Source organism: Schistocerca gregaria, chromosome 7 (genome assembly GCF_023897955.1).
Source record: "Schistocerca gregaria isolate iqSchGreg1 chromosome 7, iqSchGreg1.2, whole genome shotgun sequence".
Lineage (NCBI taxonomy): Eukaryota > Metazoa > Arthropoda > Insecta > Orthoptera > Acrididae > Schistocerca > Schistocerca gregaria.
The window spans coordinates 43,377,212-43,395,643 of NC_064926.1; the positions used below are offsets into that span (position 1 = coordinate 43,377,212).

General features: G+C 43.5%; 1 protein-coding gene across 1 annotated transcript in view; it reads right to left on the reverse strand.

Annotated features, from left to right (window-relative positions):
- The window catches only part of LOC126281829 (uncharacterized), a gene marked incomplete at its 5' end in the record, with an annotated part of 691,657 nt that overhangs the window by 584,574 nt on the left and 88,651 nt on the right, over positions 1-18,432 (reverse strand). Inside the window, one exon of the mRNA XM_049981062.1 lies at positions 15,619-15,829. Coding sequence (XP_049837019.1) covers positions 15,619-15,829 — 211 coding nt within the window. The remainder of the gene's footprint in view (positions 1-15,618; positions 15,830-18,432) is intronic.

Here is an 18,432-nt window from a genome sequence, read left to right on the forward strand (position 1 = left end):
TGCCAGCAAGGGGCGTGGGGGGAGGGGGGAGAGGGGGAAGAGGGGGGAGGGAGCCGTGGGAGTGAAAATAATGTATCACTAGAAAAATGTAGTCGAATTATAATTATTGAAAATGTTCTGGGCTTAGTTAATGTTAAATAAAAGCCATTGTAAGGCTAAAATTGATTACTTTACCTCATCTATAATGCTTGTGGAATGCCACAATATTCTAAAATGGTTCGAATGGCTCTGAGCACTATGCGACTTAACTTCTGAGGTCATCAGTCGCCTAGAACTTAGAACTACTTAAACCTAACTAACCTAAGGACATCACACACGTCCATGCCCGAGGCAGGATTCGAACCTGCGAGCGTAGCGGTCACGCGGTTCCAGACTGAAGCGCCTAGAACCACAGGCCACACCGGCCGGCCAATATTCTAAAACCTATCAGCCATCAAATAGAATGAAATATTTACATTTCAACAGTATCCAAACACACAAAGTGTATTCCGTCGCCAGTTTGGCAGGGGAGTGAAGGTAACGCATCACTAAAAAAATGTTGTCGACGACAAGTAAAATACAAACTGCTGCATTCAGAATTATGCCTTGCTGAAAATCTGTAATCAACTACACCAACATCTAATGCACAGTTCGATTTTCAAGTAAGGAAGGAGAGAAGAACGTGTTAATTATAAAGGAAGAATAAGCAGTTTTAATAGTTACGATATATCACGTCAGCTGCAGAACGACATTCACAGTTTATGCACACTCACATGATGACCAAAGACAGTAACAGTGTGTGTGAAACTCCAAAGACAAGATGCGATTCGATATCTCGAAAGCAAATGAAACAATTTATAATTTATTGCAAGATTCCGCACACTTTCCACCAAATTACGTATTGATGCATATAAGTTGTTTCTCTTACTTATCAAAAATTACGCAGCTAGCATATTCGCACTACTGATAAGAATGTTTAGGTAGAGCAGCAGGCGATTACGACGTAACTCCGTTATGCATAATATACTTGCCAGCTCTATGGACCTTTCAGATAAATATTTTTCCGTTTCTAAAGTGTCCGAATGACTCATTAAAATACAAAAACTTGCAGACTTATAATCGCAAGATTTGTACGAAAACTCGAGCAAAATGAAAAGTGTATTGTATGTAAGATTTCGCACACTCTTCAAGCACAATAAATCGTTAAATTTAATAGTTCAGCATGTAAATTTTCTGTATTACTTATTAAAATACATGCAGATACTGTTAAAATGTTTTAGGTATATCTCAAACTTTGAATTTACAATGAAAAAAGGCAAAATCCTCACTAAATTCTACACTCCTGGAAATGGAAAAAAGAACACATTGACACCGGTGTATCAGACCCACCATACTTGCTCCGGACACTGCGAGAGGGCTGTACAAGCAATGATCACACGCACGGCACAGCGGACACACCAGGAACCGCGGTGTTGGCTGTCGAATGGCGCTAGCTGCGCAGCATTTGTGCACCGCCGCCGTCGGTGTCAGCCAGTTTGCCGTGGCATACGGAGCTCCATCGCAGTCTTTAACACTGGTAGCATGCCGCGACAGCATGGAGGTGAACCGTATGTGCAGTTGACGGACTTTGAGCGAGGGCGTATAGTGGGCATGCGGGAGGCCGGGTGGACGTACCGCCGAATTGCCCAACACGTGGGGCGTGAGGTCTCCACAGTACATCGATGTTGTCGCCAGTGGTCGGCGGAAGGTGCACGTGCCCGTCGACCTGGGACCGGACGGATGCACGCCAAGACCGTAGGATCCTACGCAGTGCCGTAGGGGACCGCACCGCCACTTCCCAGCAAATTAGGGACACTGTTGCTCCTGGGGTATCGGCGAGGACCATTCGCAACCGTCTCCATGAAGCTGGGCTACGGTCCCGCACACCGTTAGGCCGTCTTCCGCTCACGCCCCATCATCGTGCAGCCCGCCTCCAGAGGTGTCGCGACAGGCTTGAATGGGGGGACGAATGGAGGCGTGTCGTCTTCAGCGATGAGAGTCGCTTCTGCCTTGGTGCCAATGATGGTCGTATGCGTGTTTGGCGCCGTGCAGGTGAGCGCCACAATCAGGACTGCATACGACCGAGGCACACAGGGCCAACACCCGGCATCATGGTGTGGGGAGCCATCTCCTACACTGGCTCTACACCTCTGGTGATCGTCGAGGGGACACTGAATAGTGCACGGTACATCCAAACCGTCATCGAACCCATCGTTCTACCATTCCTAGACCGGCAAGGGAACTTGCTGTTCCAACAGGACAATGCACGTCCGCATGTATCCCGTGCCACCCAACGTGCTCTAGAAGGTGTAAGTCAACTACCCTGGCCAGCAAGATCTCCGGATCTGTCCCCCATTGAGCATGTTTGGGACTGGATGAAGCGTCGTCTCACGCGGTCTGCACGTCCAGCACGAACGCTGGTCCAACTGAGGCGCCAGGAGGAAATGGCATGGCAAGCCGTTCCACAGGACTACATCCAGCATCTCTACGATCGTCTCCATGGGAGAATAGCAGCCTGCATTGCTGCGAAAGGTGGATATACACTGTACTAGTGCCGACATTGTGCATGCTCTGTTGCCTGTGTCTATGCGCCTGTGGTTCTGTCAGTATGATCATGTGATGTATCTGACCCCAGGAATGTGTCAATAAAGTTTCCCCTTCCTGGGACAATGAATTCACGGTGTTCTTATTTCAATTTCCAGGAGTGTATTTCTAGTTTTGTGCCAATGCATTAGTTTTCGAAACAAAAGCACTGTATAATCGTACAGACATTATGCCGTGTGTGTTGACTGAGTACGATCCCTTGCATACACGAGATGTATGAAAGCGTTTTTTTAGGGAAATATGGGCTGCAGATACAGAGATCTAAGTCGCTGACTCTTGATATCTCGCTAAAGAACAGTAGCGTCCAGAGAGAGTGATACTGAATTTTTGGAGTTAAGTGAGATCTCACAACTTTGTGCTCCACCATGGAGTGTAGAGGGGGATTGCTTCATGTGTCACCACAAGTATATAATACGATATGTGAAATTTGATTTCTCTCATTTTTTAATTAAGTTGATACGTTTACTCTTGTTGAGGCACAATTTCTCGCGTCTCCATCTTCAGCTTTTTAAAATTATCCATAATTTTATGAAGACGCGCACTCGAGGTAATTGGTTTTACGTAATGTTACCAGGCTACAGGGTTAATGATCACGTCATAGCAAAGAGGCTGTCACCTAACACGAACCAGAACCTTTAGGTCCAAGTCTGGGACTAAGGTGTGTGTCTAACGCCTGAGCCTAATGCAATAGCGCTAATATACTAGCTCTGTGAATTTTAATAATTTAGGAAGAATTAAGATAGATAAGCATTTAATTTGCTTGCAAAGTATGTAAGATATTACAACAAATGACAAAAAATTTAATTTATTTTCGAAATATTGGCTCCCACTTTTACTTTGGAGATTTTTCTGTTACCGTCTTTGGTCATGTAGTTAGTGTGTATAAACAAAACACTTCCTTCTGCAGGTTAAGTGATGTATCGTAATAAAACTCCTTATTTCTTCCCAAAATCGAACACCTTCCTTTCTTTTGTTATGCATGTGGTGATACTTTTATTAGATGGTGCTGTAATTAATACCGGGATTTAGCGAGTCATAATTCCGAATTCAGCAGTTTGTCTACTACTTGTCATCAATTATATTTTTCTCTAGAGATGCATTAATTTCGCCTCCCTTCTAAAAACGCGAGGAAAAAATGTTAGGTGATGACAGTACATATTATCATACCGAATACACTTTATGGATTTAGATACTGCTTCAACGTAAACATTTTATAATATGGTGGCATTTGAGAAGCATCATAAATGAGGTGAAATTATTTATTTTTATCCTCACAATGTTGTTTACTTAACCTCAATTATGTGCAAGTTATTTGCTATAATTGTGACCGATTATATTTTTCTAGTGATACATTTTCACTCCCCCCTTCGTTAACACATATTTTAGGGTTCATAATCAAGTTTTATAGATGAATATGGGTGGCCGCGTGGTTCGAGGCGCCATGTCACGGATTGCGTGGCTCCTCCCGCCGGAGGTTCGAATCCTCCCTCGGGCATGGGTGTGTGTATTGTTCCTAGCATAAGTTAGTTTAAGTAGTGTCTAAGTCTAAGGTCCGATAACCTCAGCAGCTTGGTCCCATAGGAATTCACACAGATTAGAACATTAACTTGCTGCTAACAATGTGATAATCAACATAAACATAGTGCGTTGCCGACGTGGTTTGCAGACGTTTTAGAACATTATGACATTTTACAGGCATCACAGATGTGCTAAATCATTAATTTAAGGCTTAATGTTGTCCAGAGGTCGAACTTCGAATGTTTGAAAAGTGCAGACATCTGCTGGCGACAGTGAACAACATGTTATGTAGAAATCGAACATCTGACTGACACTGCAGTCTTCTGTTGATGACTGTAACAATGTATGATACAAAACAGGTGTTGATTTTATTTCGCTTTTTCAGGGTTTATGGAAGTGTATTTAAGGCAACACTCAAGTTAGATAACTGCAAATTATTAATTATTTATTTACATTTTATAATGAAATATTAGTTATTAATTATTTATAAATAGTATGTTATATACTCATTCGCATATTCCATTTCGAATAATACATAAAGCTTCAAATGAAATTTACTGATATGATTGAGGAGGCTAAGCGAAAACGACCGTTTGGAAGTTAGTAATGAAAACATAGTTCGCCATTTTTATGCGGTTCAGATACATATTTTTTTGATAAATTTTTAGGATAATTTAGAGCGCAGCCGAGATGGGGCTATAGTGTTCACAGGAATACTGGGTTGTGATTTGAGAAGAGGAGAGGGAGGTGTGCGAGAGTACTTCTTTTCTTTTTTGTCTTTCTTTTTCGCGAAAATAATTATGATCATTCAGATACTTTTGGGCACAGCCCAGATGGGACTGTATTGTATTGTAACCGGCTCATTCATTTTATAACTAGGCTCTGATTGAAAGGTAGGCGAGAGAAGTCAATCACTATGGTGTGTTTGTGTTTGTGTGTGTGTGTGTGTGTGTGTGTGTGTGTGTGTGTGTGTGTGTGTGTGCACCATTCCACGTGCAAATATATTTTTTGCTTTTCAAATTGATATTACGTCATTTTTTTCATAACCTGCTTCATTGCCTAATACCAAGCTCCGATTGTTGGAAGGACGAGGGTGTGAGGTAGAAAGCACAGTTGCTCTGTTTACATCATCTTGCGTGTTTACTACAACGTTCTGATTGGCTGGAGATAAGGAAGGGCAGAGGAGAGGGGAGGGGGGATGGCTGTGACTCGATGTATATGTAAGATATAATCCAATTTGACAACATTTTACCCCATCATTTTAATACTACGCTCTGTCTAGTTGCGATTTTAAGTTTGTCACTGACAAAATTGGACTGTTTCGTCAATTTTCTTTTTAAAGGATAGTACTGCTCTATGAATGACTGGATATAGGGGAGGGAGTAAGTGTTTTAATTTTCATGAACACAATTGGGTTAGTTTAACCATCTCAGATTTTTAATACTGCCCTTTGATTGGTTGGAGGTAAGGACTGCTAGCTGAGCTATAATTAGCTGGAGGTAGGAGAAGTGAGCGTTTTTTTTTAATTTTCCACTGTCACACTGGGCTATTTCCACCATCTTGGATTTTAAATACTGCATTATGATTGGCTGGAGATAAGGAAGGGAGAGGTTTTTAATTTGCATTTATGTACAGTAGACTGATTTTATTGATGGATGATGTCATGAACTCCATGTCATCGATGACATCGTGTGTGACATTACTGATAGGGATGATGACAACATTGACGACGACACTTTTCAAGGTTGAGCGAGAGGACACACTACAAAAGTGTACCATTTGGTTCGCAGGCGTACTAGTAATAACTTTTTAAAACAATTGAAATATTAAAATAATAATGTTAAAATCCATTCTTACTGCATTTTTCTTAAATAGTACTCGATCCTTATAGTTTGCTTGAAACATTGTATCTTTGTAAGTATGTGGCGTAAATAGAAATTTAACGAATGCAAACCGTTAGAAATTGTTCTTTCTACACGAAGTGTCTTAGGCTTTAGTCGTTGGATGCAAGAAAAAAAATTATATAGAAAAAAATGATAAAATCGTAACATATTCTCGGCTTTTGGCTCCCCGTAAGTTAGAGCAGAGGGTTCTCGAGACGAAAAATTTGGATTCTACACTAGATGCCGCCTATATACTACGCCATAAAAGTTCACAAAATTTGGTTCTTTTGAAAGGTCCAGCATACCTACGGACTGGGCTAAAAACACATTACCCGTGTCTGTGAAATGAATGCGTAGCGCGAAAGTATTCTTTGTCGGACTACGTGATTGTTGTTGGAATGTCGGTGTCTGTGGACGTCTCAATACTTTGGCCTGTAGCACTTTACGTTAGTTACTGAGACACATTATGAATAAGTTATGTAATACTGATGATGTCCATTGGTCACAGAAACGCGATAATGCTTGCGTCTTTGGAAAAAGAAGTAGTTATCGGGAATATTGCTATCAGTCTTAGATGGAATACAATAATTTTGTGACTGGCGGATTGCAGTGTTGCTCTGCTTGTTCCTACCAAAGAGGCGACACCTCGAGCGCGTGGCGTTCAAAGAAAAATACGTGACTGGTTGTCGGCTGACTGAGTGAACTCGGCCGCTGAAACTGAAGTGTCCCTTCCGCCCAGCCGACTGAGCATCCTTGGCCCCGTGTGAATCCGCCCTTCCTGCCGAGGCCAGAATCCGTGCTCTCTTGGCAATGTGCGCGCGAGACAAGTTGACGCGACGAACTGCTCTGCAGGCTTAGACGGAAACGCACGTTGGCGGATCCGCATTAGTTCTCTGCACTGCTACACGGATAGTAACAGTATGAGTAAGTGTCATCAGCCTTTCACCCGCAAGACAAGGTTAAAATTCTCATTACTGTTACGCAACAGGCTAACCAGTGTCCTTCAGAAATACGACTACTTTAAAAATATTCTCTGATCCGACCAATGGATTGGATGTGGCCGGCACAAATAGTCGCATATCACTGGTTTCTAATGTTGCCAACCGACGATATCACCCACGATCGAGACAGGATACGAGTATGAAGTTAAAAGGGAGAAGGACAGGCACACAAAAACATGCTTTCATTGGAAGGGACTGTATTGGTTTTATATCACCTTACCAAGCCCGTCTCGCTGTTATCAATGACTACCCCCAATCTAGCTGCTGTCGCCACGTTTCCATATCGGCAAGTGCTCGTTAATTAAGGCGCACCCTTTCACGCAAAAGCAGGAAAGCTGGAGAGCCCCTCAGACACAAGGACAGTAGGCGAATTTATCAACTGTTTCAGTTTCCCGTAGGACTAGAACAAATATATTATTAGAAAAAACGTGCACAATTTGTACTTAAGTTACATAAATTACATAACTTTGTGATATCACACCTTGTTCGTCACATTTCAGTGTTCACATTGTTTATTATTTACAGGGTTCTACAAGTGATTTTACTCGCTTTTTACAGCTGGCCACGTGGTAACGGTCACAGGGTAGGTCGCACATTTCACACGTACAGTTGCTGCCGCGGTCGTGGAAACTCTTGTTCTTAGATATTTGTGGTGGTTTCCATGCACTGCTATTGAGTTCACGGGGTGTCAGAGTTCTATATTTGTGTTGGTCCAGGATCTGTTTGTCATGGCTTTTGTTGTATAAAAGTCAAGCCAAATTTCCCTTCTCTTCTTCTCTATGAAAAAGGGTTCCCTGGCGAGTTCGTATACTAGCCTCAACTTTGTGCGTTTTGAAACACCCAAGGCGGCTCTCAAGATGCGTGATTTAACTGCTTCCAGGGTCCTTAGGTCTTTAGCCTCAACTTTTACCAAATGAGAACTATTCCATAGGTTGCGAAGGGAACTATTTTTGCGGCGAACAAAGCCATGGCTGTTTTCAGTGACAGTCTGGATATTGCCTTGATGTCAAACATGGCTTTTGTGGCAGCTTCTGCTCAAAATTTTACATGTATTCGGAATGATCCGACAGTGGTTTGAAGAGTCAGTCGCAGATATTTGAAGCTACTGGCTGACATAAGAGGTTCGGTCCTAAGATATGTTCTCTCTTCCGCAGCTTCTCGACCTCCGTTGCGGAATGTCACCTTAACGGATTTACCCGTGTTAATTTCCATTTTGTTCTCCTCGTTGGTTGCTGTTTGCAGGTTGAGTCTGGAGTTTGATCCGATGACTATGTCGTCCGCATATATGTAGATTTTAACGTCCTCCGTTTCTTGTCTTATTATCTGTACAACATAGTATGTGGCAATATTGAAAAGTAGAGGGCTTGGTGGGTCCCACTGCAATACGCCGTTGGTTTGTGTTATCGTTTTCGATGTGCTTGCGTCGTCTGTGATCTGAATGAAATTGTCCGTCAACATGTTATGGATCACCTTGTAAGTTTATCTTTCCCTGTTATTGATTCTAGTTTTGAGATTAGTATGCGCCTGTTTAGTTTATGGAAGGCCTTGTTATAACCTACGAAGACTGCGTGGAATTTTCTTTGGGTATGTCTTAATGTGTCCTCTACATCATCTATTACGTTGCTAATGATTTTCCGGAATCCGAATTGTCCTTCCGGGATCTTCTTGTCTAGTTCTTCAGAAATTCACTTTGTGATAACACTTGATAGTATCTTTAATGTGAGTTTTTCCAGGGCAATCCCCCTGTAGGAGTTCGGATCCATTTGGTTGCCTTTCCCCTTAAATAATAATCGACGTCCTCAATATTTCTGGTTTGTTGCCCTCTTGTAGACATAAGTTTAATATATCTGTTATTGGTTGGAGTAGTAGGCTAGTTGAACCTTTCATATGTTCATTACATATTCCGTCGGGACCTGGAGCCTTATTGTGTTTTAGAGGCGTTGTTATCTCGTGAACCTCTTCCGCCGTGAAGGGGCTAGTTTCCGCTAGGTCTGTCTCCATGGTGATCGGTTCGTATGCGATTTCGGTTTTATCTACGTTGAGCATGTTGCTGAACTGTTCTTCCCAAACGGTTATATCTATTTGTCCAGCGCTCTGAGCTTTTCGTGGCCCCAATGCCAAGTATGGGTCCTTCCTGGCTTCCTCCACCAAATTTATTGACCACTGAAGATCACGCTCTCCCGACTTCATATACGCCGCACCTCCACAAGCACATTTGGGTCCCACGGGCCTCATTAGAGCGAGAGCTGCCTGCTGACTCCTCGACTTAGTGAGGTCCACTGCTCTCCCCGCAGTTGTTTTAACATGCCTGCCTTTTAGCCAGACTTAACAGCCGCACGCAGGCAGTTCCGTTAGTTATTTCTCGCTCGCGCCAATGAGCGCTTCAAATTACTGGACCGTGCCTGGACTCCTGCAACGTCCGTTTCCAGCACGTGCTGAGAAAGCAGCTGCCGTCCTGCCAGCCTCTCAGCTCTGTTCCAGCCAGCACTACTTCCAGAACATTTTTCCACACAACCGACACATAAATTGTCACCCTCCTTATCCCTCCCTATTCTACCATAGACACCAGCTGCCTTCCTTCGGCTTTTTCTCAGTTTACTAGAGTCAGAAATATAATTATTCCTGTCCGTAGCCAAAAGGTAGCGTTCACGCTTTTCACGCGATGGAACTGGGTTTGATTACCGCAATGATTTAAACTGCCACGCCTCTTACCGAAAGGGCGTCAGGCGAAAATAATTGTAACAAGGTATGAGCCACACGATATTATTATTTTATCTTGGAACTCTTCCACTGGTCCGTGTTCGCATACAGTGTGGGTCCGCCTTGAAGCAAAGCACTTTTCTTAGTTATTTATTTATTCCTCAAACTAGTTTCAGTGACAAATATAGCTATCATCAGTGGCTTCATTAATTGTAAGACATGCAAAAAAGCATAGTTATAAAACACTGTAAAACATTATTACTTGCGTACCGTTTGTTTTTTAAATATTGTTTTCTGTGAATACTTCCATAATACCGTATTTATTATACGTTACAATATGGTTTTAAATAGTTGTCACAGTCTGCGGGATATTTTCTGTGTTTTTCCGTTCCCTTTTCCTGGCATACGTAAGTCAACTGTAATTGTGTGAGCGGCTGTCAGTAAATAAATACAAAAACGTGAAGTTATGTATGTCTGCGTTATACAATTTACATACATAAGCGATATTTATCACTGAAAATAGTTTGGGGAATAAGTAAATGACAAAAGTGTTTTGCACCAAGGTGGACCCACAATTCCCATGTTATTGATATTATTATTATTATTATTTATTATTATTATTTTCGATTATTCCCATTTAAGAGAGCGTTTGAACTTGAATTCATTTATGATGATTATTTATGTTTTTCTGAGCCCAAATTTTCTTCATGTGTTCACTGTGTTGTTTCTTTCGCTCCGCTGTCCATTTGCATCCTGGTCTCTTCTGTGTTGTGGTGTCAAATTTATGTTTTTTGATGATGTCCCTGAACTCAGTTCTATTTTCTGCATCGTTTACTGTTATGTTTGCTTGTCTGAGGTCCTCTTCAACTTCTTTTATCCATTTGGTTTTTCCCCTGCCTGAGTTGATGACTTTAAGAATTATTATTATTATTATTATTTAACGATAAACATTATAACAAATTTCTTGTTATTATACACATGAGGATCTTGCTAAATGGTCACATACTGCAGGAAATGTTGAGAGGATAGGAGCAGGAAAGATGATCCGGATATATAGCCGGAAATGCTTTCCAAGGGTGTTGCAATGTGCAGATAAAAGTTGCGGCAGTGGTGGCAGTACGAGCTCCAGCTGCAGGCAGGCAGGCAGTCCGTCAGCGTATGGTACGACAGAAGACTGTGTAGAACAGTGGTCGTCAAACTGCGGCGCGAATAAAGTATTCGTGCGGCCTGCGGTTCTCAGCCGTGTTTCATCATGATGTGCATCTAGGAAGTAAAAGCTGAGCCCAAAAACGTTAACTAACGTTAACCGCTACTTAGTGGTGTAGCTTTCCTACTCAGTAACTGACAAAAAGGCTCACAGAGTACTATTTTAAGATGTTCTTAATTTCAACTGGCGTTTGTGAAATTGACCGTAAGGAGAGGGTGTACAGTGGCAATGTTTTCTTGATTATCTTCCTGTACTGACAACTCAGGGGCCTTCGCAACTCGTACCGATCAGCTGGTATAGCATGAATTGTGACACAAGAGTAACATGGTTTCGTGAATGAGCATTACAGACAAGCTCATCTTCAAATGCGCTACTTGTGTGCAGCAAGGTATATCAATACAACGCTGTGTATAGAAGAAAATTGTAATTTAAATAATTGAGCATACGTTTGTGGTAGTGTCCCATATTTAATAGCGCATTTAAATATTCGCACAAGGAAGTGAAATCAAGAATTCTCCGCCACGCAGCTATAGTGTATGTCTCGAAATAATCGGCAATCAGTTGCATAAAACAAACTTAATTTTCTTAACAGGTTTCAGGCATTTCGTGCCCTTCTTCAGAAGGTTACAGGTATCGCATTATTTCCTAGTGTCAACAATAAGATGCATGCGGCATATTGCTACCGAGCGAGGTGGCGCAGTGCTTAGCACACTGGACTTCCATTCGGAAGAACAACGGTCCCAACTGGTGTCCGCTCATCCTGATTTTGATTTTGTGTGATATCCCTAAAAAGCTGCATGCAAATGCGGGATCGTTCATTTGAAAGGACACGGCTGATTTCCTTCTGCATCCTTCCCTAATCTCAGCACGTGCTCCGTCTGTAACGACCTCGTCGTCGACGGGACGTTAAACTCTAATCTCCCCCTCCTCTAACATATTGGTGTGGTCGTGTAGTTCATAGTGCGTGTACAAAAATGGTATAAAGTTGCCAAACAACAAGCGCAATCATGCCAGTACTGGCACGCTATCTTTCTTGTTGTCTGGCTTCTTTATACCATTTATGTAGAGGCACTGTGAACCACACGACATAGCAATACGCTGCATGCACCTTATTGTTGACACTAGCAAATAATGTGATCGCTATAATCGTCTGAAAAAGGAGACTAAGTGCCTGAAGCCGGTTACGAATTTAAATGTTTTTTATGCTACTGTTTGCTGATTGTTTAGACGTAAACAACTACAGTTACTGAATTTAGATAAAATACGCAACTACAATGTTACGTCTGTTAGGTTGCTGAGGTTGGGAGTAGTCTTAAACAGATCACAGTTGTCACGAAGTGTTCTGAATTGAGCCAATATGCAACGGTATCTACTTCGAGAATGCCGGTCAACTTACCACGCCATTACCTTAGCTAGTTTGTTGGGGGTTCATAACATACTAATTTATGTAGTTTATCAGTAAATAACAGGGTCCAGTACATATGTGGCCAAAGGCAGCTCGTGGTCTAGTGGCTAGCCATGCTGCCTCTGGATCACTGGATTCTGGGTTCGATTCCCAGCCGGGTTGGTGATTTTTCCTGCCCTGGGACTGGGTGTTTGTGTTATCCTTATTATTTCATCATCATCATTCGTGACAGTGGCTAGATTGGATTGTGTAAAAAAGTTGGACTATTAAAAAATTTGGACTTTGTACGGACTCTGATGACAGCGCAGTTGAGCGCCCGACAAACCAAACATCATCATCTCCACAATGTTAGTATTTCCTCTTGAGCAACGAAGTTTGACGAACACTGACGCAAAACATTCTGCACAACTGCCGCTATCCGTATCACTTGAAACGAGTGCTGGCCTTGTTACCCACGGACTTGCTTCTGTGGCGACAGTTCTGTCTCTGATTCGTAGAAACGGCCACCACGGTGCTGGGGTTTCTGTCAGCCTTCCTATTCACAGATGAGACAACCTTTGTAAGAGGCGGTGTTATCAACCTTCACAGTACCCACCTGTGGAGTATGGGAAACAGAGAATCATCAGCACCGGTTCAGCCTCAATGTGTGAACGGGGATCACTGGCGACCGCCTCATGGGACCAGACATCCATCCACAAAGCCTCACAGGCGAGGCATCCCTTCACTTTCGCCGGCCGATGTGGCCGAGCGGTTCTAGGCGCTACAGTCTGGAACCGCGCGACCGCTACGGTCGCAGGTTCGAATCCTGCCTCGGGCATGGGTGTTGTGTGATGTCCTTAGGTTAGTTAGCTTAAAGTAGTTCTAAGTTCTAGGGGACTGATGACCTCACACGTTGAGTCCCACAGTGCTCAGAGCCTTCACTTCCTGCTGCCTCCGCTGCTGGAAGTCGTGCGTTTGGTGGTACGAAGGGTAACGTGGCTGCTGTGTGATGGTCCTCACTGCCCTGTGTGCAGCTAAAACACTAGTACAGATACAACATTACCCCTTGCCTAATGTGTTCTCACGTCTGCTTTCCATAGCTGCAACTTGCACTCTCAAAGATCTTCTATCTCCACATTCAAATGGGTGTACCACGCCTGGAACGCATTTCCGGCCATATGTCCATCTGACATGTTTTGCTGCTTATCGTCTCAGGGATTGTTCCCTACAGTTTGTTCTCAGTTAGGAAAATCACCTTGCCTGCTAGGTGGATCACAGTTCACAGGGAAAACTGACATGCGGAAGTATACGATAATTGAAGGAAAAGTACTGCTATAAACATGGATTCGCCAGCGAGCTGTTTGCGGGGATGTGTAATTACAAGCGTGTATCTTGCTCTTCGTGGATCCTCACACAGCCCATCCTCCTCAGAAACCTCAAGATTCAAGAGTTGTTACGCTTTCCAATTGAGGCGTAATGTAATGTACAGAACAGGAATACATGGCGAAATACAGGGTGAAGAAAAATTCGCGCACTCGACTTCGCTGCGCGATTCCTCACACACTAGCACTACAAAAATGTCCCCCCACAATATGTCGTTCCGCGCATATTTCCGGCAGTAAGTGGATGTTGAAGATTGGCAATCTGGCAACACTGTAATCACACGTACGGTGACTATCTCTGAGCACATAGGAGTAGTGCTGTGCTGTTGGTGCAGTTGACAGTGTTTTGAGTTAGCATGCAGGCGGTCGAGTGTTTGATTCTGAGTCGAGGTGAATGTGTTTATATTTGCTAAATGTAGTCTTCGTGGTACAGCATCTTCTGTCTTAGTCGTCGAACAACGATTACAGTGGCTCTTCTATAAAACATTTGCGCTTACATACTACGAACACGGAAATGGAACTGCACTGGTTTTCAGTGACCAGCATCTAAACGGACCTTTGGACGTAGCAGACGCAAATTGTTTCAATCTACTGCATCTACTAGATTCCAGAGGACCCATCGATTAGTACCAACTATTATTCTTGCTAAGTTCGGATGCATTACATTCGTTATGACCTTATGGCACCAGAAAGACCAACAATGTCCTTCTGAAGTAATTTCCAAACATCAAGATGTCGGAAACATGAGACGTAAGAAACGGTTGTACTACAATATAATATAGCAGAACGAAACTGCCAAATAAAAACACATACGCCTCGACCCAGAATCGAACCCTCAACCTCCTGCATGCTAACCCAAAACACTATCCACTTTACCAACTGCACAGCACCTCCGTTACCTGCTGACAGAGGTATTACCATACATATGTGTTGCCAATAGCCAATCTTTAACGTCCATTTACTGCCGCCCGCCGGGATGGGCGAGCGGTTCTAGGCGCTACAGTCTGGAAACGCGCGACCGCTACGATCGCAGGTTCGATTCTTGCGTCGGGCATGGATGTGTGTGTGTCCTTAGGTTAGTTAGGTTAAAGTGGTTGTCAGTTCTAGGGGACTGATGACCTCAGTCCCACAGTGCTCAGAGCCATTTAACCCATTTACTGCCGGCAATATGCACAGGACGAAATTTTGTGACAGACATTTTTGTGTTGCTAGTGTGTGAGGAACTGCGCTGCGAAGTCAGTGCGTGAATTTTTCTTCATCCAGTGTAGTGGACCCTTTAATAATAATAATAATAATAATAATAATAATAACAATACGTGAGCAGACCCAGAAGAAGGCTAGATTAACTGTGATTAACATGCAGTGGTAGTTATTTTAAAAGATGACGCGGCACCGTACTTTTATGCTAGATGATATACCTTGTATGCAAATTCTGCACTGGGCTCTCCAAGCGGCCGCTTTCGTCGCTTGGGTCTCAAATCGGCAGTATATCCACTACCCATTTACGAGGGTTAGTGAGAACCTGGCGCTTCATCTTTGGGCAGAACAAAAATCCCTTCCCCCTGGCGACCACGGTAGGGCCCTCAAATCAGAACGGGATTCTGGAAATCTAAGACGTCAATTGGACAGAATTTGGCACGATAACCCTCAGGAGCACATCCAACAACTCTGTTAATTAATTCGTAATCGAATAACTGCTTTCATAACGGCCGGAGGAGCTCAATTTGTGAAGTTCTTTCTCTCGAATAAATCATCTAATTTTTCTGAAATTGCTATCACTTGTTTGTCTGCACATTTGTGTCACATCTAATGACTGCCGCCCCATTCGGACAGCTCCTTCGCGGGGCGGTGTGTTACGGAACGTCAGTCGCAGCGGTGCCTTAACCTAGCGACGCGCCGCCGCCTCGCCGCGTGGGCCTACCTGGCGGTGTCCTGGAGGATGGAGGCGAGGCTGAGCGCGTTCATCCACTGCACCATCAGCTCCCGCGAGTCCGCCGCGAAGTAGTACGTCCGCATGTTGGCGTGCTCCGCCTTGAACGAGAACTTGCGGTACACCTTGTCGTCCGCCGAGCACGGCGACACCTTGTACGACGGCAGCAGGATCGAACCCAGCAGCTTGTCCTCCTGGGGGCCTGCAACACGCCACACCCCACTTCTGTCACAACGCTGCTCACACTGCGGAGGCCGTAACACACACACACACACACACACACACACACACACACACACACACACACACTGCTCACTTTACAAATTTCATTTCCAGCAGTATAATAAAAGCTTGTTCCCAACAAATAAGTGGCATTCCTAGCCTTTTATGTAATAGCTCTACTCATTAGATGAATTTTTGGATGTAGTAAGTGGGTAATTTCCCTAACCCCACAAAAAAATTAAAAATTTAAGTGTCATGTAATATTTTGTGTAATTTAATATCTTGTATAGACACCTTTTATTAACCTGACACGTTCCACATTATTACGAAGTGTCGTATTCATGATCTATGGGACAAGTACTAATCTAATCTAATCTAATCTGCACCTTACCACACCACGATCCATCCCCGGTAGCTGAGTGGAAAGGTTGCTTAAAATCGGCTTATGCGACAGTGATAAATGCGTCCGTTGTGGTCTGGTCGACAACTTACGCCATCGCTTCACTTGTGGCGGTCATCTCATTAACTGGAAATGGGTGCAGCAGAGGCTGGGCCTGATTAGCCGCGGAACCCCAACCTGCCATTGCAACGACAACCTGCTTTGGCCAGACACGAAGCATTTTCCCGCTACCAAGAACGACTCGGTGATGTGGCTGTTAGGACAGCGTGTGACATATACCATCATCCACAATAGTGAGGATAATCTCGTTAGTTTCGAAGCATATATGAGAACGGCACGTTGGAAGATGAAACGTTACCAAAATTTCAGGACGATGTTTGGTAGCATGTTGGACATAATTTTTGAAAAACAAGGCGTAGGGTAATTCTCGACGTCGGTGAGGACACAAATCACATGCACGACGACGAAGCGGACAAAGTACACAACGAAGAAGCGGTTACATCTGTTCTCCAGACTCCTCCCGACTTCTCAACGGTGATATTAACTTCATTTGGCGTTTTCCTTAATTTATATTGCCTGTGCATGTCTTTGTTCTTCGTTTGTATGTTCCAAATGACTTTCTGTGAATAGTTTGGACGGTTGTGAATCAATTGAACTGCAATTCTAGTTAAGACAGTCAATTATAATTCTCTTTAATATGTTTGTGTTTTGGTTCTATGTTTCTGTCTGGACTGAAGATGTTATTGTCAGTTTAAAATTTTTGTTATGTTTTGTAAGTTTGTAAAGGGCACTAAGTATATTGAAATGTGTTCTTCAGGCTAATGTAGGATACAATTCGTTTTGACACAGTTACAGTACTTCATTATTTTGTTTTTGTGGTTATGTGCTTCTATGATTGTTTAATAAAGAAAAAAGTGGTCAGCGCGACAGAATGTGAATACTACGGGCCCGAGTTTGATTCCCGGCTGGGTCGGAGATTTTTCTCTGCTCAAGAACTGGTTGTTGTGTTGTCCTAATCATCATCATTTCATCCCTATCGACGCGCAGGTCGCCGAAATGGCGTCAAATCGAAAGACTTGCACCCGGTGGTCTACACGAGGGGAGGCCCTGGTCACACGACATTTATTTATGTACCACAACACTCACCGCAACTGCTCTCTCTTTCTGCACAATTGAAGTGGATGGCCCCGCCCTGGTAATCCCTTTTCGACAGCAACAGTGCTTTGGTTGGGTGCAGACCGGTGGAAAAGGCGTTCACATATATATTGGTTCAAATGGTTCAAATGGCTCTGAGCACTATGGGACTTAACATCTGAGGTCATCAGCCCCCTAGAACTTAGAGCTACTTACACCTAACCAACCTAAGGACATTACACACATTCATGCCCGAGGCAGGATTCGAACCTGCGACCGTAGCAGTCGCGCGGTTCCGGATTGAAGTGCCATAAATATTGATCCCGAGCCATATCTGTACAGTGTGTAAGTGCAGATATTTCTATTCCTGTCTGAGGATGGTGTACTGAACAACATCACATCAGCATCTGCTTCATTTGCAGACCAATAATTGCAGTGCTTAGGAGTAGTATCTACATCTACATCTACATCCATACTCCGCAAGCCATCTAACTGTGTGTGGCGGAGGGTACCTTGAGTACCTCTACCGGTTCTTCCTTCTATTCCAGTCTCGTGTTGTTCCTGGAAAGAAAGATAGTCGGTATTCCTCTGTGTGGGCTTTAATCTCTCTGATTCTGTCCTCATGGTCTCTTCGCGAGATATACGTAGGAGGGAGCAATATACTGCTTGACTCTTCGGTGAAGGTATGTTCTCAGAACTTCAACAAAAGCCCGTACCGAGCTACTGAGCGTCTCTCCTGCAGAGTCTTCCACTGGAGTTTATCCATCATCTCTGTAACGCTTTCGCGATTACTAAATGATCCTGTAACGAAGCGCGCTGCTCTCCGCTGGATCTTCTCTATCCCCTCCATCAACCCTATCTTGTACGGATTCCACACTGCTGAGCAGTATGCAAGCATTGGGCGAACAAGAGTACTGTAACCTACTTCCTTTGTTTTCGGATTGCATTTCCTTAGGATTCTTCCAATGAATCTCAGTCTGGCATCTGCTTTACGGACGATCAATTTTATATGATCATTCCATTTTAAATCACTTGTAATGCGTACTCCC